The following is a 27,084-nucleotide window of genomic DNA, read 5'->3' on the forward strand; positions in this document are numbered from 1 at the left end:
AGACTGTATGGGTTGTAGCTGCTGCAGCAATCGGCCAATCACACGTCGCATTAAATCGAAGAACGCTTGAAGCAAAACCATCAGAACCACCAGAGACCTGACTGACTGGAAAAGTTTCGATACTACTTGGTACTCAATGCTGTACCTAAAAGGTATCTAGTACCAATACCCAGCCCGAGGCTAAACCCAACCCAATCACCCATGATTTGTGTTAATCACAGGCGTGAAGCGGGTCTTTCTCCCAGTCCTCGTCTGGCCTCTGTACAGTGATGTGGGCCTCATTTCATATCCTTCCCCCCCTCTCCATCTTTCTTACCCAAAAAGAGGCATCAAATTTCCCCCGTTTCCTCCAACCAGCTACGCTGAAGGCCGCACAGAGCCAGCGACAAAGACAAACGGAGATCATATTTGTCCTTTTCAACATCTAGGCCATTCGTCTCTCGCCACCTGAAAGAACACAGTGCTTAAACCCTCCAGGAGAAAAAAATGCGCTCAATGTTTTGTCTCCGTTCAATCTATCTATCATTAGCTTCCACTAACTCTAGCTATGCAGTCCAGCCGTCCCACTCGGGTTTTGGGGCGTCTTATCCAAGTCACAAGTCACGGGTGGTCAAGCAAGTCTCTGTCCATCTCTCTCATGTTAAACAAACGACACGAGTAAATTACCGTGAGCTACCACTAGCTACACAGGAGATCATCCAGTCCGATAGAAGGCATCTTATCAAAGTCATAGGCGTCGAACAAGTCGCTGATGCCCTGGTCATCTGCCAGGCCCAGCAGGTAGTCGTCCTGGTCCAGGATGGGGGGCCCGAGGTTCAGGAAGGGCCCCAGGGTGGAGTGGATCTGGTCCTCCGTCTGCTGCAGGAGGCTGGTGAAGGGGGAGGAGATGGGAGAGAGAGTGGTGACGGAGACTGAGGGGGGTGGACCCAGGGAGGGGCTGGAGGAGGTGGTTGTGGAGCTGGAGGAATCTGTTGGAAGAAAACGCTCAGTTGAGTCAACCAGAGTTCAAATATTATTAGGGCTGGAACTAATTATTATTTTCATTATCAATTATCTTCTCGATTAATCGCCGGTTAGTTGTTTGGTCTATGATCAGAAAAATGGTGAAAATTCTATTTACTTTTTCTTCTATTTTTTTTTTTAATTAACTCATTGAGTGCCAATCGTCGTCAATTCAAATACTAACGTAGAGTGCCAATGACGACGATTGTCGTCAATTGCGTTTTTTGACGGTGGGACGTGGATCAAAGCCTGATCCATCTCCTGTGAAAGTATGGTGGATGTTGAATGTGTAAAAGCTATTTTACGGACCCATTAGGTGGCGACAGTGCTCTCCAGATTAGAGAAAGGCGAGGGAAAAACAGAGAAGAAGTCATGGGGAAACGGAAATCGCATCGGTATGCATCGATATGCATGAAGCATAACGTTAGCTGTGCCTGCAGCAGCCAATCTGCTGCCACAATTGAGCCCCTCCGTGTCCGCTGCGATAGCCCATCCGCATGATTAGTTGTGGAGTTGTTATTATTCTCAACTAGAAGCGATGGGAGCCGGTGACAAATACACGCGGAACACTGTAAAAAAGCTGTAAAAAGATGTAGCGCACTTTTCAGTGCAGAGCAAAGGCAGCAGAGAGCCACCAGAGCCACACCCACAGAGGTGGGGTTTGCAGTTGAGGAGGGGGGGGGGGCACGCAGGGCAGCATACAACACCGACCCAGACAGACCCAGACAGCAGGACAGGATTGGCAAACACAAACTAGAATATCTGATGCCCACCAGCAGTAAATCAAGACCAGCAAGAAGCTGTAGCCAGCAGCGCACGCAGCTGCTGGTTGCAGCTAAAAAATATTATTTTGCCAAACAAAATTCCTTTGTTTTCACTGTTTTATTGAAGGAAATCATTTTTGGGGTGTCACTACATCAGAAAATATTAGCTTCAGAGTCAGTCATGTGCTTGAAATGCTTCATTTCACAAAAGGCTAATTATCTCAGCTTCTAATTTGAAACGTCTCTTTTTGGTGAAATCAACCTATCTTCTCCGGCTCATAACTAAAGAACGGAAAATGATATCAATAAACTTTTTTTTGCTGATGATAGAAGAGAGTCTCATCGTTCTTTGGGCGTGTTCGGTGTTTACATAGTAATATCACACAATATTCTGTGGGCCTCGAGAAATCACTGAAAACGCTCTGAAACTCTGGCACTGGGAGCGTCCGTTCTCCAAAAGTGGCTGGCACTTAATGAGCAAGCTCTGTAACGCAACATCTCAGGAGCGCCTTGACGGAATTTCTTCCAATTTGCCTCAAATGGTGATTTGGACTCAAGAATGAACTAATGGCGGAGGCATAAATATGCGGTGCGGTCGTTCTAGTTTATTTTATTTGAGGGACAATGCACATTAACGAACATCCATGTAAATGTGCCAGTGCTAGCCAGACGGCTACTTTTCAAATGCTGTCTCTTGGAACTCCAGTTTGCTTGCCAGTGCCACACACACCTATCTGAAACTAACCTTGAAGGACTCTGAGGAAGGGGGAGTTCCCGTTGATGTCCACGTTGCCATTCTTAACGGGACTTCTGGGGTCGTTCTCCTCATCTGGACACAGTAGGACTTCTATAGGTCCCTTAGTGCTGGTCAGATGGATGGACAGACTCTGGAGAGAGAAGGCGGATAAAAAGAAAGTGAATTTTCGCAGACACGCTGAGGAAGGCAACTGGAACTAGAGGAAACCCACAAGTCAAAACAAAGAGAAACAGAGAGAGGTTTGATATATGTTACACTTTGGAGAAGACGACGCTGCAGAAAATAATGGTTTGGAACACAGCCAAATATTTATATCGCCAGCCGTTCTGAGCCGTTGCGTTAATAAGAGGGTCAATCTATCGGCTAGACGGCACGACAACTTTGAGACCGAAGAAAACGCCAGCAGTTTGTGGATATTCGTGGCTTTTTGGGCCAATCTAAAGCCCCTTTTAGATTGGCCAAAGAAGCCAGTAATATCCACAAACGAGAGGCTTTTCCTTCAGTCTAAAAGTTGCCAAGCTGTTCAGTTTAGCCGATAGATTGCCTCTGCAACCTACCCAGCTGATTAACACGACGGCTGTGAACAGCTGGCGATATAAAGAGCACACCCGCTCAAAACGGTAGATTCTGCACCTTGATAATGACGTCAGTGCTTCCCAAAGGCTGAAATCTGACTTTCTTAACAGTTCATTACTTTAAATTGCCTTCAATGACGGCAACAGAAACAAGACAAAAAGTGGATGGGATGAATTTCCAGCATTTACAGAAGCACCATCAAGTCAGGCAGAATGTAAAAGTATGTTTTCCAGTTTAGGGCTTTCAAAATAAAATCCTTAACATTAATATAAATTTGGGGGTAATGCTTTACAGCCACAGTTTCGCTCCATATTATGTAATCTTAACATCACAAGAAATATTTTTACATCTGTTGCTAGACACAGCCCAAATATTACTGTCGTGTGTGTTTCCAAAAGCCAGGTAAGCCAGGTTTGTTTACATTTCTATAACATTACATTTATTATATTAACTGTCTGTCCGTCCGTGACCATATCGTGGCGCTGCCAGTTTACGATTTGGAGACAATGTCAGGTCAATCTACTGGCTTAGTGTCCAGGTCGCCTGTAGGCTGCAGCTACAGTGAGTTCATGGCCACTGAAACGTCTGCTGCAGGTTGCCTGTAGGCTGCAGCTACAGTGAGTTCATGGCCACTGAAACGTCTGCTGCAGGTCGCCTGTAGGCTGCAGCTACAGTGAGTTCATGGCCACTGAAACGTCCGCTGCAGGGGAGCAGCTCAACAGCTTGTGACAGGCTATGTGAATGTGCTAATGGCATTCACCCCCCGCTGCTTAAATGCATAAAAAAAGACATGTATAAGTGGTATTTTTGATGTAACAAAGGTATGAGTAAAAGTACACATACTGGTATTTTAGCATCAAATGTAAAAAGTATTGCACATCTCTGCCCATCACTTTCCTTCCCTGCTGCCGAAACTCTAATCCATGCATTCATCACTTCCAGAATTGACTATTGCAATAGCATTCTCCACGGTTCATCTTCCCAAGTCCTCAACAAATTACAGTAGATCCAGAATTCTGCCGCACGCTTCCTCACCCACACCCGCTCCCGTGATCACATCACCCCATCCTTCAGAACCTCCACTGGCTCTCTGTCCCACAACGAATCCAGTTCAAACTCCTTCTCCTCACCCATAAAGCCCTCCACAACCAGGCCCCCTCCTACCTCACCGACCTGCTCCACCATCACAGTTCTTCTGATGCTAACCTCCTATCCCCACCACTCAGGACCAAGCGCCGGACCCGGGGTGACAGAGCCTTCTCCATTGCTGCCCCCTCCCTCTGGAACTCACTCCCAAAACACATCCGTGACTGCACCAATCTGCCCCAGTTCAAATGCCTAGTCAAAACCCATCTATTCAAAACCGCTTTTAATGTTTGGTTACTTGTGTTGTGATTTTATGCTATGTAATTCTTGTTTTTAATATATTGTTCTCTTTGATATTTTAACATGTAATGTAAAGCGTCTGGGTTTTTAGAAAAGCGCTCAATAAATTAAATGTATTATTATTATTATTCAGGAAAAAAAATACTCTTACTCTCACATACATATAAAATCAAGCCCATTTAACTGAGTAAATGTAACAAGTACGGTCTGCGTATGTGTGCGCGTGCATGCGTGTGTATCCATACCTCCTCAGGGTCTGGTACTTCTAGTTTGGTGTCTGAGGGCGCTTTGACCACTATAACAGTCTGGTCTCTGAGGTTGCCCAGGTGTCTGATGTCCTGGTACGTTACATAGGCATATGTGGTGGCCAAAGGGTTAAAGAAAATAACAATCAGTCTGTTCAGTACACAGGGTTCCACACAATCAGTCTGTTCAGTACACAGGGTTCCACACAATCAGTCTGTTCAGTACACAGGGTTCCACACAATCACTCTGTTCAGTACACAGGGTTCCACACCTTCTCCAATGTCAAATTCAAGGAGTTTCCCAAAATCAAGGATCCAACATGGCATACTTTGAGACATAAATCAAGGTTCATTAGTGTTACAACACTGAGAATTTTTATAAATGAGAACTATCAGGCAGAAGCTCACAGAAATTCTCTTTCCCTCACCTGGTTCAGCCCGGGTTATCAGTGCACAGCAGCGCGCACACATCAACAACACTCCAGGTTGAATTTGGCTATGGTGACGTGACGTGGAAGCCTATGCTACACAGTGTGTAGTTATGGAATAGCTTAGCATGAGCTTTTTACATCTAGGGCTCGCATTTACGCTTCAAAACTCATGAAAGTGGTCCTCATGTGTGAAGATTATCTCGCTGAACACAGGTTGGCGTTTGAATAAGCTTGCGTTGCCCACAGACCTTAGTTGAAGCCTTGCGCCAAAAACCCATTCAAAAATCCCATAGACAGAAACAGCGAAGAACCCGGAAGTCCGGGACTTCCGCGTTCCGACTACAAAAAGACGTCATCCCTGCGGTACTCTATGGCAGAGCTTGCAGGGAGCGGAAAGGGATTTTCCTCCACTGCCGGTGGAGCCGCTCGAGTTCCTGTTACACAGCATTGAAACGAGGCTGCTGTTACACAGCATTGAAACGAGGCTGCTGTTACACAGCATTGAAACGAGGCTGCTGTTACACAGCATTGAAACGAGGCTGCTGTTACACAGCATTGAAACGAGGCTGCTGTTACACAGCATTGAAACGAGGCTGCTGTTACACAGCATTGAAACGAGGCTGCCCCCAGACGTCAGAGAAACATATAGACTGTTTTTTTAACCAATGGGTTCCCAGGTTGCACTTCTCTAACTCTAAGTGACTTAAAGGAACACTTCGCCCATTTTCAACCAGCTTTGTATCATTAGAACATCAGTAGTATATCAGAGAACTGTAAACGGTTTTGAAGTCTGTCATTTAATTTGACAGTTATTGAGTATTAAAGTGTGGACCAGTGACATCACTGGTCCACACTAACTCAAATTAATAACTCATTAACTCAAATCAACTCTCAATAACTGTCAAACTATTCATCATTCATCTAGTTTCACAGTTATTGAGAGTTGATTTGAGTTAATGAGTTATTCATTTGAGTTAGTGTGGACCAGTGATGTCACTGGTCCACACTTTTAACACATTCACTGCCAGCCGTTTTTCAAAACTGTAGTTAGCTTCTGCCAGAGGGTTTTTTTGAGGATTCTGGCTCATCTTTCAAGAGCCGAGGATTCGTTTCTGTTAGGATTTTGTGAACACACAATATCTCAAAAGAACTAATAGAATGTGTGCTTTCTCTGTCTAAAAGAGTTAGTTTGTAGAGTTAGTAGTTATGTAAGCATTAGCAGTTGAATACAGCATGGTTTCAGCGTCTGTAAATTTATTCTGAGATAAACGGCTTTTTGTGAAATTCGAACAGTCACTTTAACCATTCATTTTTGGCATCAGTAAGACGTCAGACATCTAAACAATAGTTTTGAACAGTAATTTCCTCCATAACAGCAGGAAACACCCCTTTCCTTCAAACTCCTCCCTCCGTGTGTGTTCTTCTTGGCTGCAGCGAGCGTGTCACAAGCTCGTTGCTGCTGCTGCTGTAACCTCGCGTCACCAGCTCACTGCTTTGCTGCTGCTGTGCCTGTCTGCCTGTCAGCCTGGCGGCCGCTGGGCAAGTCTGGATGGATGGGCTCGCTCGTTTCCTGGGGTTCTGAGAGCTTTGATGAAGCTTTTGCGATTCTGGTCTTATTTATGCTGCGTGTTTCAAAGTGTGTTCCACCCGTAATCTATTATGCAAATTTGCAAAACCCCACCGCCAGCTCCCAAGCGCGAAAGCGTTTTCGCCAATCCATTTTCATGAGAATGGCTTCCTGACACTGCTTTTTGCTTGCCTTCCTCTAGAATGGAGAGCACTGTCGCCACTTAGTGGGTCGGTGGAATGGGTTGTACACGTTCGGTCGCTCCAATATTTTTATAGGAGACGTGGGGGGCATTGATCCACGTAGCACCGTCAAAAAAAATTTTTTTTTTTTTTTGACGTCTCAACTCGTCATTGGCAGTGAACCGTTGGAATTTTTTTGACGAGTCAACTCGCCATTGGCAGTGAACGTGTTAACACTCAATAACTGTCAAATTAAATGAGACTTCAAAACAGTTTACAGTTTTCTGATATACTACTGATGTTCTAATGATACAAAGCTGGTTGAAAATGGGCGGAGTGTTCCTTTAATAATGTTGCTTTGTCACATTCTGAGCCTGCCCCGCCCACACCTGCCATATTTTCCAAATTTGCCAACCCAGACGGCCTGCGGGGCGGGTCAGCCCGCGGGACCCGGCGAGTTTTGGGTAGCCCGGGCAATGCGCGCATCACTTCCGGGGCGGGGTCCTTTGGGCCGATCCAAAACCGTTTTTAACATGGGGAACTCACACCGGCATGTGCCATGAGCACAACAAACGCACCCAGCAGCCAGGCAGCACACAGACGCTGAGCTAAGGTCTGCGGACCTGATTGAAGCAGTGTTGTAAACATAAAACTTCGTACACTTCTTTCCTAATTTTCAACCAAGTGTGAGTAATGTTATAAGTGTTGACGTGAATTCAAGTCATTTAATTTATTTATAATATTATGAAGTAGCAGCAGTCAGCATGGCTGGGCATGGGCTCAGCATAATGCCCACCTGAATCAACTCATATCTCGTGGCAAATAATAATATCCACACGTCGGACTGAGCAGTTGGATGAAAATCGACCATCAGGACAGACGAGCAGGTTTTTGTCACGAGTTTATAAGCCTGGAAGAAAGTTTAGCCGCGGACGGGGTGAGCTGAGTCCTACTTTCAAAATGTGAGTACAGTAGCCTAGGTAGCCTACATGTTTGTTTGGCTGCATTGTGTTAGTCACAGCGCTACTGTTGTCTGATATACTTACTACACAACGGCATAGTCACATCCGGCCGAGAACACACAACGTTATTACCAGAGTAAAAATAAATAAATGATTAGGCTATCGATAATCGATCATTCATTTTTCAGAATTTCGATTATGGGAATTAATTCAAAATAATACCCATCCCTAATTCCGAGAAATCTCCACCTCGCATTGAACAAACGTCACGGTGCTTTGCTGAATGAACTCTTTTCTGACAGTAACAGAATATTATGTGGACTTCACTTTGCCAACTCTGAATACAGAACAATGAACAGTGACTGTGTTACCTGTAACGCTACATCCAGACTGAGCCATCCGTTCAGATCAAGTTGATCCACAAACTCAACGTAACTCCATCGCCCTGGTTTGTTTCATAATGCGTTGGAAATGGGTGTGATTTATCCAGACTCGATGAAGAAAATGTTTTGTAAATAAAAATATACCCCAGTAAAGAGATGTATTGCAGGCAACTTTGAGTGTCGACTGCGCAATGCATTCTGAGTGTTGTAGTATGATTCCCCCTTAAGAGTGACAACGCTGTTTTCTCTGGTCAAAGGGCTCCAAAGGAGAAAAAAAATCATATTTCTTACCACATAGGTGGCCTAGGTTGAATAATCATATTCACAGTGGTGAAACAAGTAATAACAAAATAACTGTTGAATCTATTCACACCTTTTCATGTCATTATTTTTTTTGCACCAAATTATGGAGATTAGTATCGATAAGAGTATCGATAAGTATCGGTATCGATCGATAATCAGTACCGATCCCGGAACCGGTATCGTTAAAATCCAAACGATACCCATCCCTACTTGGAATAAGTCGCAATGATATGTAAAACCCTTAATCGGTTGTTGCAGCTTTTTGCAGCTCAGTTAAATGCTTCCTGTCGATATTGCCCGATTGTGCCACACAATGATGAAGATGCTCATCGCTTTTACTGTTGGATGACCGTATTATCAAACGACAAAAGGATATTTCTGGTTGCTTGGCATGTCGCTCATGTGTCGCATGTCCAGGGTGCATCTCTGGATGAGTTGTTCCAGCCTCTGCTCTTCTTCTCCGAGTGCAGAAACCTCCGTTGTCAGTCTCTGTCTCTGGTTCAGCGCCCCCTCGACCTCCAACAGACTGCAGCCCCTGGGAGAGACATGGATGCATGGAGCGTCAATACAAACACACCTACTGCTGGTTCAGGTTTTAAATATACAATGTTACAATGTTACGCACTCAAAATGTGTTTAATCCCAACTTTCTCAATATAGAGTAGGCATACAATAGACCTTATTCGATTGACGTCACTCACATACGGGCACGCCCACCGCCGCCATGTTCTCGACATAACGCAGCAGCTCTTAAGTGACAGCCTATGTAAGAGCAGCGTTTATAGGAAGCTAGCCGCCGTTAGCGTTACCTGTATCGTTCCAATTGTGTTGGATCCGGATGATGACCTGTTACACACGGCTGTAGTAATGACAGCAATAAAGTCCCCGTGGTTTGTTTCTATCTCTACCGTCCACAGACGTGAAGGGAGCGAGACGGAGGATACGTCAGCAGCACAGGAGATGTGTGGATAGTTAGGAGAGACAGGTGAAACTTTCTGACAACTCCTCACAGCAAAGTCTGTTCACCTCGTTTTTTCTTTTGTTTATTATTACAGGCATTAACGGAAGCATACAAACAACAACTCTGGGGTTTTTATTGACGTCATCACTATCGCTATTTTGTAATGGAACAGACACGACAATAAGGCCGTTACTATAGTTGTCAGCTGCAGGACGGTATGTCAACAATATGGCACTGTCCGGGGTTAGCGAATAAGGTCTATAGGGCTGGCTATCCACACTGATTTCCAAATTCGATATTTGATTCAAGGGTTAGGGTAACCCTAACCCGTTCCGGCCAAGATCCTTAAGTGAGCAGTTAAGTGAGTTTCTAGGTATAAATGACACTTTTTCCAAACATCAGTCTGGCTTCGGAAAGCAACATGGCTCTATTACTGCATCCATGAAGGTGGTGAACGCTACCATTGGCATTTTGAATAGGAAGCTGAGTTGTCCAAGGCTTTTGATACTTGTATAAATGTAAATACATTTCCTCCCATTCCCGCAAATATGTAACGTAGCCTACGTAAATACAGTGTTGTGTAGTGGAAGCCATCATCTGGCTCTATAATGACCAGAACGGGTGTTGTTCAAACTGAACATTTATTTCTTCAACATGCTGCAGTGCAGCAGTCTGACTTTGCATATCTCTACAAGTCAACTTTCTCCTCTCTCTCTTCTTCCTCTCATGCTATGCGCACACAACACACACACACACTGCTGTGTATGGAAAAAGCGCTACCTGCTGGAGCATTTTTTGTGAGGAGAGGGACTGACTGTGATATTAGGTGAGACGCTAGGTGAAGCTAACATCTAAACTAAAGCCAACCTCAGACAGTATATCCGATGGTTGGATGGATGGCAGTAGCGCTTCGGAGCAGACAATAGTGTTGTGAAACAAACGAAGGCTCATTTCCAATACATGTCCATCGTCCAGTATCATCCATTTTACTTTATGATCACTGTTACACTAAAGCTTTGTTCACACCGAGATATTTATTTTTCTCCCTGTCGCTCAATTCAACCCTTTGGAATCGCTCTGTCGCTGTGTTTAAATCGCTCGTCAACAGGCACAAGAATTGACGGACATCTGGCTAACGTTAGACAGGATGAAAACGCAATGTCATGTTGTTTGTCCACTACGAGCCACCGTAGTTGTTTACAAGCTAAGCTTATCAGCGTGCTCCTAACGCGAGCTTGTGTATCGATCCCGGTAGTGCAGACTTCACTTCATGTCAGCTGTCAGCCTGTCAATGTGGTTTGTTGCCACAGCCACACTAATAAACCAGCAGTTTTTTCCAAGCCAGTGTGATCCTTGACTCACACGGCAGCCAATCAGCGTTGAGCAGCAAGCGACTTTTGCCAGCGAAATTTCACTCGAGTTGGGATATTTCATCTCGGGCAACGAGCGAATTTTCGCCCTGTCGCTCTGTCTCTGTCGCTCGGACGCCCAGCGATTTTTCTCCCGGGCGAGTATACAAATATATTTATATATAAAAACTTTAATAAGTCGGTGTGAACGCACCTTAACCCCTGACCAGTGTGATTAACGTTACAGCTGCAGCTGAATAGTGATCACCATTAGAGCTGGGTATTGGTTCAAATTTCAAGAATCGATTCGATTCCGATTAACAAGGTTGCGAATCGATTAATTTCGATTCGATTTGATTCGATCGATTTCAATATGTTTCAAAATGTTTTTTGATCTGTACCCTGAATTACATGTCCAGTTATGTAACACAGGGGTTCCCAACCAGCCAAGTAGATACATGGGTAAAAAAAGTTGCAGACCTGTTGTCAATTTTAATGGTTTTATTTACACATATATTTACTCACCAGGTGGTGACAAAGGGTAAATAACAGCCTTTTCATCTGTCAATAAAGACACTTTCACAATTATGCACAGTGATTTGATTTCAGCCTATATAATTTCTAAAAGTAGATATTAATGATCAAACATTTCCATTCATGTAGCCTACAGTATTTGTTTTTGTTTCAACTACAAACATAAATAAACGTCAACTTGAAACTATGTTTCAACTACCACACACAGCATAATATTTTAGCCTGTTTATTAAAAAAAATTAATTAATTAATAAAAAAAAAATCGATCTCTGGACATCGATAATCGAGGATTAAAATAAAAATCGATTAAAAATCGGAGAATCGATTTTTTGAACCCAGCCCTAATCACCATGAAGCGATTGTCTCCCAAAAAGTGATTCTTTCTCCACATTTCTTGTGACTAACGTTATGGGAAACGACAGTGTAGTCAGTAAACTAGTGCAAAGTTTTGAATGAGTTTTATCGGGCGTGCGCTATGAAAAAGCGTGCATCTGTCTCCTTCGGGAGCATATCTCCACTCCAGCCACCATTTTCCAGCTCGTGGATTCAGGATGAACTGGAAAACTTCCGGTTAAAACTTTCAAAACAATGTTACTTAAACAAAAGTAAATAGCTTATTGATGCACGTTGGAGGAGAAAAGGGTATTTCAACGAACGAAGCAGCAAACCTTGTATCAAAATACTTGTTGTGATGTTATATTCCGTGAAACTGTGGCTGTAGCGCATTACTAAAAATAAATAAGGTTACGTTACAATAAGTGTTTTATTTTGAAGGCAACAAAGCGGATGACGTACTTGTACATTCTGGCTGACTTGATGCCCGTGCAGTTCATGCTGCCAGATCCACATGATGATGCGTGCGTAGATTTAGACCATTTTTAAAGGGGTGGGGCGAGTACCCGAACAGCGGAAACGTTTCTCGAGTACTGACGTTATAAACGAGTACTTGAGTACCCGAGTACTCGCGCCCATCCCTACTTACATCCACTGGATATTGTTCTTTGATTTCTTCTTGATGAGGTGAATGCCCTCTAGTACGTTGGTGATGTCATATAGCCGTCTTTTCTGGACCTGAATGGAGCAGACACAGGTCTTGTCAGTTACTCATTTATTGGTCAATCAAACTCAACAAGTTTAGTAAATGAAAATACTAGGGTTGTCCCGATCCGATCACGTGATCGGAAATCGGGGCCGATCACGTGATTTTCAACTGATCCGGAATCGGGGGGAAGAGGTCGGATTTTTATGTATAAAAACAATGATAAAAACGTCACAAAACAAATATGGCAATTCTCACATTTCAGTCATCCAAATAAACAATCTGTCATTTATTTTATCATTGCAATTTGTCATATTCATCGTAAACACGAGTCCTCTTGCGCAGCAACACACGCAGTTTTAACTTTAGTAGTGGGGAGTGAGCATTGATAAGAAGCGACAACTAATCTATTGCAACAGCGCACAAGAGATCGGCCATTTTGGGGCGCAACAAACCTCTGTGCTATTGTCCTGTTGTCTGCGGCGCCAAAATGGCCACGGTTCTATTGTCAATTGTCGCTTCTTTCCTTCCATACTCTTTGTTTAGTGTTCGACTAGCGACACATCAGAACGCGATAAAACATACAAAAACACATGTCCAACCATAATAACTAGATGGTCGCACAGTGGCTAAAACAGAAACAAGACGTAACGTTAGTTAGGGATCATGATTAAACTCACCTAGGAGTCGGACTAGGAAGAAAAGCCAGAAGTGTTCTGCACTGCCTGCATCATCAGTAAAGTTACCATAATGAACATGTCTTTTTGTTGTCTGCATTCCGTCTGTCTTGTGAATAAAATCTGTCGTTCCTCCATGTTGTCAGATGAAGTGGCCGGACTGCACTCGTCTCACAGATAAAGTTTCAATCATTTTAATCCCCGCAGACTGTCCTCAGTGACTCTCCATGTTGTCTCACTTGTAAACAGAGCTGCACCCCGCCCCCATCTAGCTAGCATGCTTAATTCTATTGATGTGGCTCATTGGCCGAAACTCGAAACAATAGCAGACAGCCAGTGAAACGCCGCATGCAAATGAATACCAGCCCAGAGATAGCCAGAGAAGTCAGTGGGTCCCAAACATTTCTGGCTTCAGTACCCCCTTTCCCTGATTTCTGAATCAAAGTACCCCCTTTACCATAAGCTGTAAAGATATTTTATTTTGTTTACTTGGTTTAAAACCAATGCTGCACTAACTGAGTTGTGGTTGTGATAAAAGAGCCGTACAAAGATGTCATATTGGTTGGTTAAAATAAAAACACTTAAACACTTAGAAGAAAGGGGGGAAAAAGCATCCAAGTTGTCCCAACTTGTTGTCCCAACTATTTCTGCAATGCATTGCAGAAATATCGGATCGGGACTCGGTATCGGCAGATACTCAAAATCATATGACTCGGAGGCGGGGGCAAAAAAAGGTGATCGGGACATCCCTAGAAAATACTGTAAGCCTCAGTAAAGAGCTATAATGCTACTCGTCTCTGCTACGTGACCGTGAAGTCGAGTCAGTACGCAATGCATTGTGGTTGTTGTAGTTTTCCCCCTTAAGAGCGATATGGGGAAAACTACAGCCGTTTTCTCTGGTCATAGCAGGGTTCCAATTTCAAAGATGATTGCACATTTCTACTACATAGGGTGACCTAGGTTTAATAAATCGTCATATTCAGAGAGGTGAAATAAGCCTCATCAGGAATTTAACTTATTTCAACAAAAAATCTTTTACATGTTTTTTTTCTTCTAATTTATGTACCGGTAGTAGTATCCATTTGTGTATCGACAAGTATTGGTATCGATAAGCAGTACTGGTATCGTTATTGATAAAATCCTAGCCATACCCATCCCTAGTTACCGGGCTCCCTTAAACCTGAATCTGGAGCGACAGCAACTGGACCATTTGAGCCATTTATCCAAGTCTGCTGGCTGCTGGTTTAGTCTGCTGGCTAGCTAGTTTAGTCTGCTGGCTAGCTGGTTTAGTCTGCTGGCTAGCTGGTTTAGTCTGCTGGCTAGCTGGTTTAGTCTGCTGGCTAGCTGATCGCTGCTGGTTTAGTCTGCTGGCTAGCTGGTTTAGTCGGCTGGCTAGCTGGTTTAGTCTACTGGCTAGCTGGTTTAGTCGGCTGGCTAGCTGGTTTAGTCGGCTGGCTAGCTGGTTTAGTCTACTGGCTAGCTGGTTTAGTCTGCTGGCTAGCTGGTTTAGTCGGCTGGCTAGCTGGTTTAGTCGGCTGGCTAGCTGGTTTAGTCTACTGGCTAGCTGGTTTGCACAGATTTGACATGCATGAATGTGACCATTTGAGCCATTTATCCAAGTCTGCTGGCTGCTGGTTTAGTCTGCTGGCTAGCTAGTTTAGTCTGCTGGCTAGCTGGTTTAGTCTGCTGGCTAGCTGGTTTAGTCTGCTGGCTAGCTGGTTTAGTCTGCTGGCTAGCTGATCGCTGCTGGTTTAGTCTGCTGGCTAGCTGGTTTAGTCGGCTGGCTAGTTGGTTTAGTCTACTGGCTAGCTGGTTTAGTCGGCTGGCTAGCTGGTTTAGTCGGCTGGCTAGCTGGTTTAGTCTACTGGCTAGCTGGTTTAGTCTGCTGGCTAGCTGGTTTAGTCGGCTGGCTAGCTGGTTTAGTCTGCTGGCTAGCTGGTTTGCACAGATTTGACATGCATGAATGTGACCTCATCATAGAGTAGTATAACAGTTAGTCTCGCTGGCCAGCCTCCCCTCCCTTCCGTGAGAGTCATCTGGCGGCACGGAAACAGGCTACTGGGATAAACCCTCCCCTGCTCTACAGCTGCTCCCCATTGGAGCGACTGTTTCAGTCGCTGCCGGATGTCCGCTCCAGGCTTATTACAAGCTCTGTCATTGGCTCCGACCATGTCAATCAGAGCGGCTTCCGCTCCCTCCTCCCCGTGTGTAGCTGTAAATAGTGCCCTGCCGCCTCAGTGAAAACAACAACGCTAACTAGCTAGCAAGCTAACGGCAGAAACCTACATGCTAGCTCGTTGCTACATGCTGAAAACGGCAAGTTGGATTAACTATTAGAGTTTTCTTATTGAAAGACTGTGTGTATTTTGTCAAACCTGACAGTTTCGACTGCTACTTCCTGCAGTCTTCCTCAGAGACGTCACGTGATGTTGTTGTGACGTGCTGTATGGCTGGTTTATGAAGGGTTGGCCATCCCACCTGGTTAGGTAGGATGACCATGCCCCCTGCTGGCCGGTGGCAACAAATACCACCGTTGGATCAGGGAAGCAATGGAGATATGGAAACGTGCACCCCGGACTGTGAACCGGGATGAGGGGGCCTACATGCTATCCCACACCTGGGACACAGTCCTCCTCCATAAACTACCGGCCAGCAGGGGGCATGGTCATCCTACCTATCCAGGTGGGATGGCCAACCCTTCATAAACCAGCCATACAGCACGTCACAACAACATCACGTGACGTCTCTGAGGAAGACTGCAGGAAGCAGCAGTCTAAACTGTCAGGTATGACAAAATACACACAGTCTTTCAATAAGAAAACTCTAATAGTTAATAATAGATAGACGAAATGAACTTGTTTGGATTATTGGCAAGTTGGATTGTTTGAAACTATTTTCCAAGAGCACTGCCGCTAAGCGCCACCCATCGAAATCCCACAATGGAGACCTGCAGCGCCAGACTCTTCTCACTGTAGGGAGGGGAGGCTGGCCAGCGAGACTATATAACAGTTGACACTAGGGATGGGCATTTTAAGTCCTTTCAATATTCGAGTATTCTCCAAGTACAAATAACCGGGGCGGGTACTCGAGAAAAAAAAGGGTGGGGGTGGGGTCCAGTTTGGCTATGTTAAGCAGTTAATGCTAATTTCATGGGCAATATCTATTACTATGGTAATGATAGAGCAGGTGTAATCTGCTGTGTAGGGGCTGCCTCCTCCTGGAGCACTTTTTGTGAGGAGAGATAAGCGGACAGACCGTGATAAGGTGATCTGACCGTGACGTTAGCTTAGCAGCTTAGTAAAGCCGTTTTCTGACATGCAGTGAACTCCTGAAGATATCCAGACGTTATTCGGACGGGGTGTATTTATGAACACAATTGTCCGTTGCGAGCGCGCACCCCCGTTCCAAACAGATCTTACCCACCCAAGCCCCTAGCACTACATGTCGCTCGCAGAGCAGTGCATGTTTAAATACTACAGCAGTATGTCCAGACTAGTGAGCGAGTGGGGGTGTTGATGATATTGGCATTACTTCTGTTATATTGTTAAATGCCACTTTTACAAATGTCATAAATTGATAGTTATGTGGCTGGATTATATGGAAGAGAGACATCCAAATTGGTGAGTAAAGAAATTGATTTTCCTCTCGGTCTGCCTGTTTGAATCATGAGAATGCAACAAGATGATAGTGCTGCATTAGGGCCTGTGTCCACCTAGCGTCTTTTCATCAGCTAGGGCATCTTTTTTCAGTTGTTTCCAATGGGGGGAGAGCGTATGCGGGCGCACACGCACGTCTAGAGAAAGTGCGCTGCACCCAGCGTCTATTTTCAGAGCGCTCCGGCGTCTTTGTGCGCCGGCTCCCAGCGCTCTCAGCTGAGAATAATTTAACTTTTCAGAAAGACGCTGGTGTCGGTCGGGTGCTGCTTTTCTGGCAACTTAATCATGGAGAAACTATCGCAACAGAGACAGAAAGGCTCAATTGTGGGAGCAGATTGGCTAGACACTTGATATTTTTGGTGAGTGTTGAGCTAAATCACTGTATGTGTGTTGTTTGCTAATGTTAGCTGTCAGCTATCAAGCTACTATCGCACTGAACTAACGTTAGTTTCAGACTGCTTCCTTGTATATATTGTGCGCTGGGATCAGCGCTCCCCAGCGCACTGCCAGCGTTTAACAGTCGGAAAAAGACGCTAGGTGGACACAGGCCCTTAGGCATATTGGGTGATAAGTGTTGGCACATATTAATTACGGTAATCGTTAGCGCATATCACATATATATCACTCTTCATTGCAGTGGCTGATTCCCCGCTGTGCTGTACATTTAAACTACACTGTTCTGCTCAAGCACTCTCTCCTCCTTTTGAGATCTGCACCTAGTTTGCTTCTCTCTCTCCCTCCTCTCTCTTCTCACATCCTCGTCCCAGTGACTCCAGAAACTAGTATAAACATACAGTCCATGGTATAAACAGAACTACAGTACTACTCGTCCGTGGTGTCTGCTGCTGTCCGTGCGCATGTCCTCTCGAGACTATGGGGGAGGGGGGAATTGCATTTCTTTTGCGTCTCACCTCCGACCCCATCAAAAATACAGTGGCCAAAGAATGCGTTCTCAGCGCACTTGGTTTTTAAGCTGTCCATCAGCACGTTTTTTTATTCGTTTAATGTTATATTGATGCTCGGAAAGCGTTGGTGCCATGACAGGAAGCCATTTTAGATACTTCCACCAGTTTCTGCACTGTCAGTAGGGGGACTACAGAGGTTTTCTAACCAAGCTGCCATCCTGTTTTAGCTCTGATGTGAACTGACCTGTAAGGTTTCAGCGGCCAAGTTGAGGTCCAGAACCCCGTCAGAAGACTGGGCAAGAAGCTCCACAAATTTCTTGGTTAGCAGCCCCAGCGAGGTGTCGTACCGCGTCTTCTCTGTCGGAGACTTGGGCGCTGTGGGAGATGGAGGAACACAGAGATTGAAAGGGAACGGGGCAGAGGAAGGAGAATGTATTTGATGTAATAGAGAGTATGGGTGGAAAAACAACATGGATATAACAAGAAATCATAAGAAACTGAGATTTGTATTATTCTCACTCTTTTTTTGGTGGATAAAAGCAATCTGGAGAGTCCATTTTGCCACATACTGTCCCGATTCTTTGGAATTGCATGTCTCCGTGACTATCGATTAGTGAATTGTTGATGTCAGTGATGTCATCAGTGATGTCACTTGAGCAATTGTGATGTCATGCAAGCAATTCTGATGTCATCAGTGATGTAATAAATCCTTCCTGGCTGAGGCTACAGTATATAAGTGGTGGGAGTATAAGTGGCAAGAGTGATTTAAGCAGAAAAGTTAGTTTCTCCAGAGTCTCCACCCTAGAAATCGAGCGATTGCTAGTTTATTATTGAATGATGATTACAAGGCATTTGTGAGTGCGTGTGTTTCAAGCAAATCTGCCGCCCCCTGCTTGTTGGTCAGTATATCAATTATGTGGCGCAAACCACCATCCAAGTTGGAAAAAGTGTTGAGTATCTCTTTAAATGCTGGTTGGTCCCTATGATATTACTAATGAAGACTTTTTTTTTTTTACCTTGGCCTTTGAATCTTCACGTTACGAATAGTACAAGTGGATAGAAATTGTGATGGTGCACAGGGGTTAGAAAATGACTAACATCGGCCGATACCGATATGATTGTCGATATATTGGCTATGTTGTGCATCCCTACAAGAATTTTTGAAGAAGAACATTAACCGTCAAACGATTGGAGGTGGTCTTAAATGTCAACTTTCTCCATGTCTGGAGCGTGTTCAACACGGTGTCGACCTCTGGGCTTTTGATAAGGTTATACGGTAAAGGGAACCTTATGGTCGGGCATCAAAGCCCCCGCAGTAGGGCTACACCGGGGCCAGCGAGCCTGCCATCGTAGGCACAGGGGACAGCGGTAAGTATAATAATGTAGGTGGGAAGATAAGCGGTGCCGTTCCGCACGTCTATATGCCGACAACCCGCAATGGCTAATCCGATGCCTTTAGTGCGACGCGTTTAGTGCACCCTAACCGGGTGATTCCCGAGTGCGGTGCACGCTGCCCCTCACCGCTCCCCCAGGGGATGGGTCAAATGCGGAGAACAAATTTCACACATTGTGTGACAATCAGTGGGACTTTACCTTTAACCCCTAACCAGCTATCGGCATTGTGGGTTGTCGGCATAGTGAGGGGACACCAGATAAACAGGCGAGAGTGAAAGCTTTGACAAAGTATATGCACTACAATCTCTGATTGGGCTAACTTCTAGTCATTGAAAATCATAGTGAAAATACACAATTGACTCATTTTGCTGGGGACTGTTGTATGTGATATAAAGTGGTATAAAGCCCCCGACACAGCAAGCTGACAGTCACGTCTGGGTGTCAGTCGCTCTAGTATGTGCGGTGTGTCGCGCACCGTGGGCTCTATACTGTTTTGACGGCGGCTTGGCGGCGGCTTTTCCGGCGTCGGGTCGTTGGTGAGATAAATCACTCTGATTGGCTGGTCAGGAGTAGAGAAATCACTCTGATTGGCTGGTCAGGAGTAGAGAAATCACTCTGATTGGCTGGTCAGGGTAGAGAAATCACTCTGACTGGCTGGTCAGGGTGGGTAGCGAAGCAGGAGGGCACAGAAAACACTCTGCTCATTTTCCAACTTAGAATGATCCATTCTAAGGGGACATTCAGACCAAAAGCATTTTTGGTGATGACAGGGTCTTTCTGCAATTCATTCTCTATGTAAGGACGCGCTAGACGTGCTCCTCTTGAGTGCTGTGGGCGTTTTAAAGCTGAAAAAAGTTGAACATTAGAGGAAAAGCGCCCTGATCGTCTTTTTCACTCCTCCTACCTTCTCTCCTCCCGAGAGATTTTCAACCTCAGCTGCTGCCAGAATTGGCAATAATCTGGCTTTCATGTTGACAGTGAACAACATCAAACAGACAAAACTAGCTGGCTACCGTCCGTGTGGTCGTTGTGTTCTGATCTGTACTGCACGCGACTACAGGGGAAAACAAACGGAGCGCAAAAAAAACGCTCCGTGCGCTGTTTTGTTTTGTGCACAATGGAAGAGCTCGCAACATGATTTTCATAGCGTTCTGACTGAAAGAAAACACTTTTGGTGTGAATGTCCCCTATAGCATGGATATCTTCATGACGACGTGCCTTTGGGAAAGTCCCTTGTTGAGCCTCTCGCTGCATGATAGGATATCACACATTTAGTGTGGGGTCTCCTCCTTTTTCCACCTCTTCCTTACAGCTAAAGACCAGACCAGGGCTGACATAATGACATACGCCAGTCAGGGTGGGAATTTCCTCATTTTAGGGGCGTGGCCATCTGGCCTTCGGTGTCGCTTATTTTTTTTAGGGCACAAGGCCACATGCCAGCAGGGCACAAAGGCCATTACTCTATTGACATCGTGAAGTGTGATTTTTCTGAAATGTGTGTTAAAATGAGCCAATGACACATCCTTTGCATAGGGGCAGCTACATTAAACTGAGACCACTGATGCTTTTAAAGCAGCTGACAGTAGCAGGCTGGTAGCAGGGCACTGCCAAGGTGGCCTCAGGGATCTCAGGGCGTCACGGCCAGAGAGGCCATGGCCTCCGTGTAATTCTCACCCTGACGCCAGTGTCATTTGCAACTTTTTATCAGACATATTCTCGATTGGAAGTAGCTATATTATGAAGTTGTTTAAGTGAGCAAAATGGTAGGCAAACGCTACTTTGTACTTTCTATTTTAATGTTTCATGAAGCAGGTCTCACGCAGGCACATAACGTGACATAAGGTGACATATCGGTCAGCATCTAGTTGCTGCTGGTCCTTTCAAGTGTTTTCGGGGTGTCGGAGCCATAAGAGCAGTCTTGATCGCCCCCGGACTTCTTACTTCTGGGTGTCTTTAGCCGTGTCCCATTGGCTGCGGCTCCCGCTCTGCCTCTCGGGGTCCTGGCTGGTTCGGTTTGGTACTGGTGGTCTGAGTCGTCCAGCGCCAGACGCCTTTTTGCCTGCAAAATACACAAAAGCCCACTCAAGACGTAAACAGCTGTACAGATGCTTTGCTGGCTTAGCATGCAGGTGAGCAAAGGATGGTCTTGTAGCAGCATCATCAGTCCACATCAAACCCACCTAAATAATCCTTCAGAGAAAAATCACCAGGTTTACTAGCTGTCTGACAAAGATATGACACTTTCAATCTCACTTTCTGTGTTGTTGTTTTTAGCATTGATTCTGATGATGCATAACTCTTCAGCAGTCTCTTCTGTCCATTTCACTTTGGGCCCAAAGTAAAGCAAGTCCCACCCTGCAGTTTTTACACTTTAACTACTGTGAAGTGCAGCAGTCAAGACGTCAAAACAAAGACACAGGAGGTTTTTCTTTCAAATCCAAATCCAACACGTTATGATCATCAATGTGATGAGGCACTGACTGAATTGCTGCTTCATTGCTGCTGGGGCAAGAGAAAGCCAGCAGAGTCACACCTCTATGGGTTTGATCACATCCCTGCACAGTGCTGCCAAGGAGGAAACACAAGTATAGGCCTACTTATTGTTAAACGGTTATGACTTCAGAAATGACATAAGCACAGACATGGAGATATTTGGACCCAGGCTCTCCAAGTATTGTCCCTCTGATGTGGGGCCTACCAGAGAAATGTGAGCGGCCTTCTGGAGGTACTGCTCCACTGACTACACCTAATTCAAGTATTTCTATACACCCCAAAAAATGTAAAAACATGTGATTTGCTCTTCTTACTATAATGCCTTCTCATGACCATCCTCACCTGAATACTCTTGTTTCTGAGCAGCCTGTTCACATGTAATGAAGCTATCATTTAACACACACCTGGGCATCATGCAGCCCGGGGGCCAGACCTGGCCCTCATGATGGTTCTGCCTGCCCAGGGAGGTCTAAGACAAACCACACCATTTTACTTATGAAGCTAAAGGCTTATGAATGAGATGAACTAAATTGCTTGTTTGGAGTGATTTTCCATATAATGCCGAATTCTAAATTCAGAGTATGTTTTCTATCATTTAACTTTGTGATGAAATTAGAGGTTACGGCAAATTGTATTTATTTTTTGGCCCGTGGCAACAATCTGCATTTCTCATGTGGACACCTGATTTAACAGCTATTTGATCCAGGCACACCACCCTACATCCACGCTTAACCTACTACATCAATCATGCTTGATACAAGCCTTGTGTCTAGTCACTATCTCTAGTCTGAATAATGCTTCAGGTTATGCACCTAGCCTCATAATTGCTTTATCAACTATGTTAAGGACTATAATCAGTTACTGTGTATATCTAGAGTTGTGAATACAGTAGGTTGTGTCTAGGTCTGTTAATACTGCAGAGTGCAGACTTTGAGGGGCTAATATGTCTATTAAAAAAGAAAAAAGTATTATTGCATCCTTCTTCTGTACCAATCATTAAAACATCTTTCTTCACCCGATTCCAACTTCTCTTATGTGATTGCCAGCCTAGTCTGAAGCCATTTGTGTTTAGTCATTTCTGTGCTTTATTTCTTCCAAGCAGTGTTTAGATGACTCCATATTCTGCATCTAACAGTTTCTGACCGGTGACACAGTGGCCTAGTGGTTAGAGATGACCCTTCAACCGGAAAACCCAGGGTCAGCAAGCATCCACCCTGCTTAAGTGCCCTTGAGCAAGACAGCAGGAAGCTCCAGGGTGCAGGTCTGCACTTTGACCTCCGACAAAGCAACACACAGCAATCCATACAAGTTATTTGATTAGATTATAAGGCATCTTGCCTTTCATACTTCTAATCTATTCCAGGTCTGAAAATGACTGTCCTCTATTGACAGTCAAAATGTCTGCCATTTTATATCGTGGAGCATGGAGCTCCACTCCATGCTTATGGCTAGGTTACAGCCTGAGACAGCCTGATACAGCTTATGAAAGATGGATACATGAGCTCAAGAAGACTCAAAGATTCAAAAGCGTCTGAAACTAATATGTGTGGTATGTGCAGGTTGAGAATACAGGAAATGCGCATCAGCACACAAGCAACAAACTCGAGTGTCACTTTACTTTGCATGCAACGCAAGCCAGGTTACACTTTATTTATGAAGGGGAATCAAATGTATGCGAGATTAAGGTCAAGGCCGACGACGTTGCTCTTTTTTTAACAATCAATACGCTGCTAGCCTTCAAAGCTAACTCGTATCCAAGCTCCATCCAAGTTGGCTTGCATCTTCAGAGACTGCAGGACAATCGAGTAATAGTTTCGTAACTGAAGTGGCTCTTTAGCCATGTACAAGCCCCTGGCTAGTAAATGTAGCCTGTTGTGTGCTGTTAGCAATCTAAAACAGGCTAACTACGTTAATACCCAAGCAGCCCAGTAACCTCCCTTCCCCCCAAATCAAGACACCAGCAGCAGCCACTAGGCCACCGCTAGTCATCTCTTACCAATATTTCCATCTGGCTGCAAGGCTGAGGCTTAGCGCACTCACGAAACTCAAGTTAGCCTAACACGCTATTAGGTGACAGGTCTAGGTCCCTTAAACTGCCAAATTCATTTAAACTCATCCGTTACTTGGTAGAAGTTAACAAGCAACCTAACCAGCCCACTTGGGTAACTTAGCTAGCGTTAGTTAGCCACCTCGCTAGGCTGAGTGGGGTAAATGCACTGGCTAAGCAGTTAGCTGCCCAAACAACAAGCTCGGTTAGCATAGCAGGCTAACATTTTGGCGTGTTTGTGGCTAGTAGTTGTAGCTAAAGCTAAATGTATTGAAACTAGCTGTATATACGTTTACCGGCGGTCTTCCTAAGGCTGGTCGTTGTCCTGCTCCGTTTGCTGCAGCTTGTTGTGGAGTTGAGTAAATGTTGTTTATCTGTGGCTCGGATAAACACACATTTGGTGTCTGTGTAACGTTGCAAGGCGGTGGGGTGGTTATTATCTGGATGTAAGTAGCATTGGACAGACCGGGGTTTAACCGGTCCGAGAGAGTTGTTAAAATGATATTATTATCCAGATGAGAGCCCCCAACCCCCGCTAAAATCACTTTGTCCGGAGCCGAGGAGGAGATCCCTCTTCTCATCTTGCTTAGATTCGGGGTAACCCCTTTTTGTCTCCGTACTTTCAAGCCCGTCTGGCTGCTAATCCGCGGCGACTATTTCAAAAATAATCGGACCGAAGTACAGATGAGAGTCTGATAGATCGACTTTTGTAAAATATTCCCCGGTAGGAAGGTGCATTTGGGCAGATGCAACGGATTAAAAAGTAGCGCAACTCTCGTCTCCCCCCTTCTAGAAATGGCTTCAGGAAACGGCCTGATGAATGAAGGGATACGGTTTACGCGCTCAAGAGCCCTCCCGCGAAACTCGGATTTCCCGGGAAATTTTCAAAGGCAATTTACATGCTAGACACTATTGGTCCCTTAGGAGAAAACCCCCGCCCATATTGGCGCCATGTTGGCCAATTGTAACACGGGATTCAGTGAGCCACGTGTTCATTGGACAGTTGTAAACAGGAGGCGTCACTTGTCATGCCTTGCGTGTTCTCTGACAGGCCGCCAGGTGGGGCACTTGACCAAGTCTGCTGAAGGGAGAGGAGGAAAGGTAATTTTGCAGTAAGGTGGTAAACTATGGAAAAAAAAGAAAAAGAAAAAAAAACACACATATATATATATATATATATATATATATATATATATATATATATATATATATATATATATATATATATATATATATATATATATATATATATAAACTATAATATCGATAAAAAAAAAATCACTAAAATACAAATTAATAATAAATATGTAATACAAACTACAAATAAGATAATAAAGATAAACAAAAATCTATAAACCTTTTCTCCATTAAAATACCTATCATCATATATCTGATATGATATCAGTTCGATAGTACATAATCTATAGAGGCCTCCCCCAGACAAAGCTTGGAAAAAGGCACCCCCTCACTCAGTTCCTGGATGCCTATGGGATCATGATTATATTATTTGATCCCAAGATAGCCTGATACTGCTGTTTACCTCAGACAGACTACACCAAATATGCTACATAAAAAAAATGTCTGAAGGCATTCATTTGTTTCTGACTGCGTAAAGTGTGGAAAAACATCAAAAGGAGATCACATAGAATAGTCTAAATTTGTGTGATTTGGTTGAAGAGGTAGTTCAGAGATACAGTAGTTTTGTGGAATTTTACTAACTAATGTATTCTTTTCACTTCCTTCACTGAGCCTCCCCGGAAACTGCTTGAAGCCCCCCTAGGGAGGCCCGCCTCCCACTTTGAAAACCTCAGATCTACACTACAAATGTATGTTATATAAATGTTCATATCAGCCCCGAATAGGAGGGTAAGCTCTATTCCACAAATGGTGGGTAAACTGAGTTAAGGTGGTTTTCCACTACAGCCCTGATCCCTGCCATTGTGAATCACAGCAACAGAACAAGTTGTGGTAATGAGTGATAAGGGCCTGAATATTATCTTACAATTGTGACAAAAGGAAAATAAACCTAAATTCTTAAAAAGACTTAATGTTTATGTTTATTTTCTATCTATTTCTATTTCTTCAAATATTGGCAAGGGTATTTCTCCTTAGTTAGAATAGCACTGCCATATTTAATTATATAATACAACCAATGATGTATTTTTTCAAATGCTCAATTGGATCTTTACCAATGAAGGTTTGAGTTGACTCCAGAGCAATGAGTTCTTTGGGTCACATTTCTCTGTGTATTTATATCAGTGCTACATGAAATTTCAATTTCAGATATGATCATTTCAATGTTTGGATGGTTTACATGTACACAGTTGCTTTAACAAATATTGTTTTTCAGGTCACTTAAAAGGTAACTTTAAAGGCAAATGGTGGCCATTACAAATAATGGCAGGCAACAAATGTTGTGTATAACTTGTTTTGTTCCAAATATGGAGCTTTTATTGATTATTTATCTGCTATAAAGTTTCTTAAAGGATGAAATGTAACTTCTTTGCAGTGTTTAGTAGGCTATAATCATCATTACTGATGCATGAATAGTTTACATTGAAAGCACACTCAGAGATAGCCTAGTGCTGTCCTCCCTGAGGAAGCCAGTAGAAACGTGTTGTTCACATGTCTTTTTTGAACCAGCTCAGTGGCCTTGTGGTTTGAGTGTCCGCCCTGAGACTGGGAGGTTGTGAGTTCGATACCCGGCCGAGTCATACCAAAGACTATAAAAATTGGACCCATTTGCCTCCCTGCTTGGCACTCAGCATCAAAGGGTTGGAATTAGGCGGTTAGATCACCATATGATTCCCGAGCGCGGCACTGCTGCTGCTCACCGCTCCCCCAGGGGATGGGTCAAATGCGAAGAACGAATTTCGCACACTCAGGTGTGTAACAATCAGTGGGACTTTACCTTGACCTTTTTGTACTTTTTAAAGAAGATTAATGAAAGTGAAGCAATTCAGCCTCCTTGTGTGTGGTGACTCTCCTTCTTCAACTCCTCATCTGATGTTTCCTGGCATCACCTGCACCAGGAAATAAAGGCTGACAGTGCTGTGCACAGGTCATCATCTATTCATCCACATCACTGATGACATCATCCAATGTGGGCCAAAAAATGTAAACAGAAACAGAGCCCACCTTTTCTATATGATGATATACTGTATATATACACGTATATATCATTCTTGCTGTCTATATACTGTTTTGTCAGGACTTTTTATTTGGTTAGGCATTTTGCCTTTATTAGATAGGACAGTAGGCAGACAGGAAAGATGGGGGAGGGAGAGGGGATGACATGTGGCAAAGGACCACATTCAAACCCGGGTCGCCGCGCGAAGCAGGGGCGTATCTACGGGTGGGCCTGGGTAGGCACACGCCCACCCACTTCTTGCCCTGGCCCACCCAAATTTTTTTTTTTTTTTTTTTTTTTTTTAGAGGCAAACTTGCTGCTGCATTGCTAGCCAATGGTT

General features: G+C 44.3%; 1 protein-coding gene across 1 annotated transcript; it reads right to left on the bottom strand.

Moving 5' to 3' along the window:
* Positions 1–678: 678 nt before the first annotated feature.
* On the bottom strand, positions 679–24,195 carry LOC310780764 (transcription factor E2F3-like; the record flags this gene model as incomplete). The annotated part of the gene is made up of 8 exons (XM_083641268.1): positions 679–968; positions 2,512–2,653; positions 4,731–4,881; positions 8,935–9,093; positions 12,385–12,473; positions 17,924–18,054; positions 21,016–21,133; positions 23,911–24,195. The coding sequence occupies 8 exons, from the start codon at positions 24,193–24,195 to the stop codon at positions 679–681; spliced, it is 1,365 nt and encodes a 454-aa protein (XP_083497394.1).
* Positions 24,196–27,084: the final 2,889 nt, after the last annotated feature.

Source organism: Poromitra crassiceps (genome assembly GCF_964638095.1).
Source record: "Poromitra crassiceps genome assembly, chromosome: 1".
NCBI lineage: Eukaryota > Metazoa > Chordata > Actinopteri > Beryciformes > Melamphaidae > Poromitra > Poromitra crassiceps.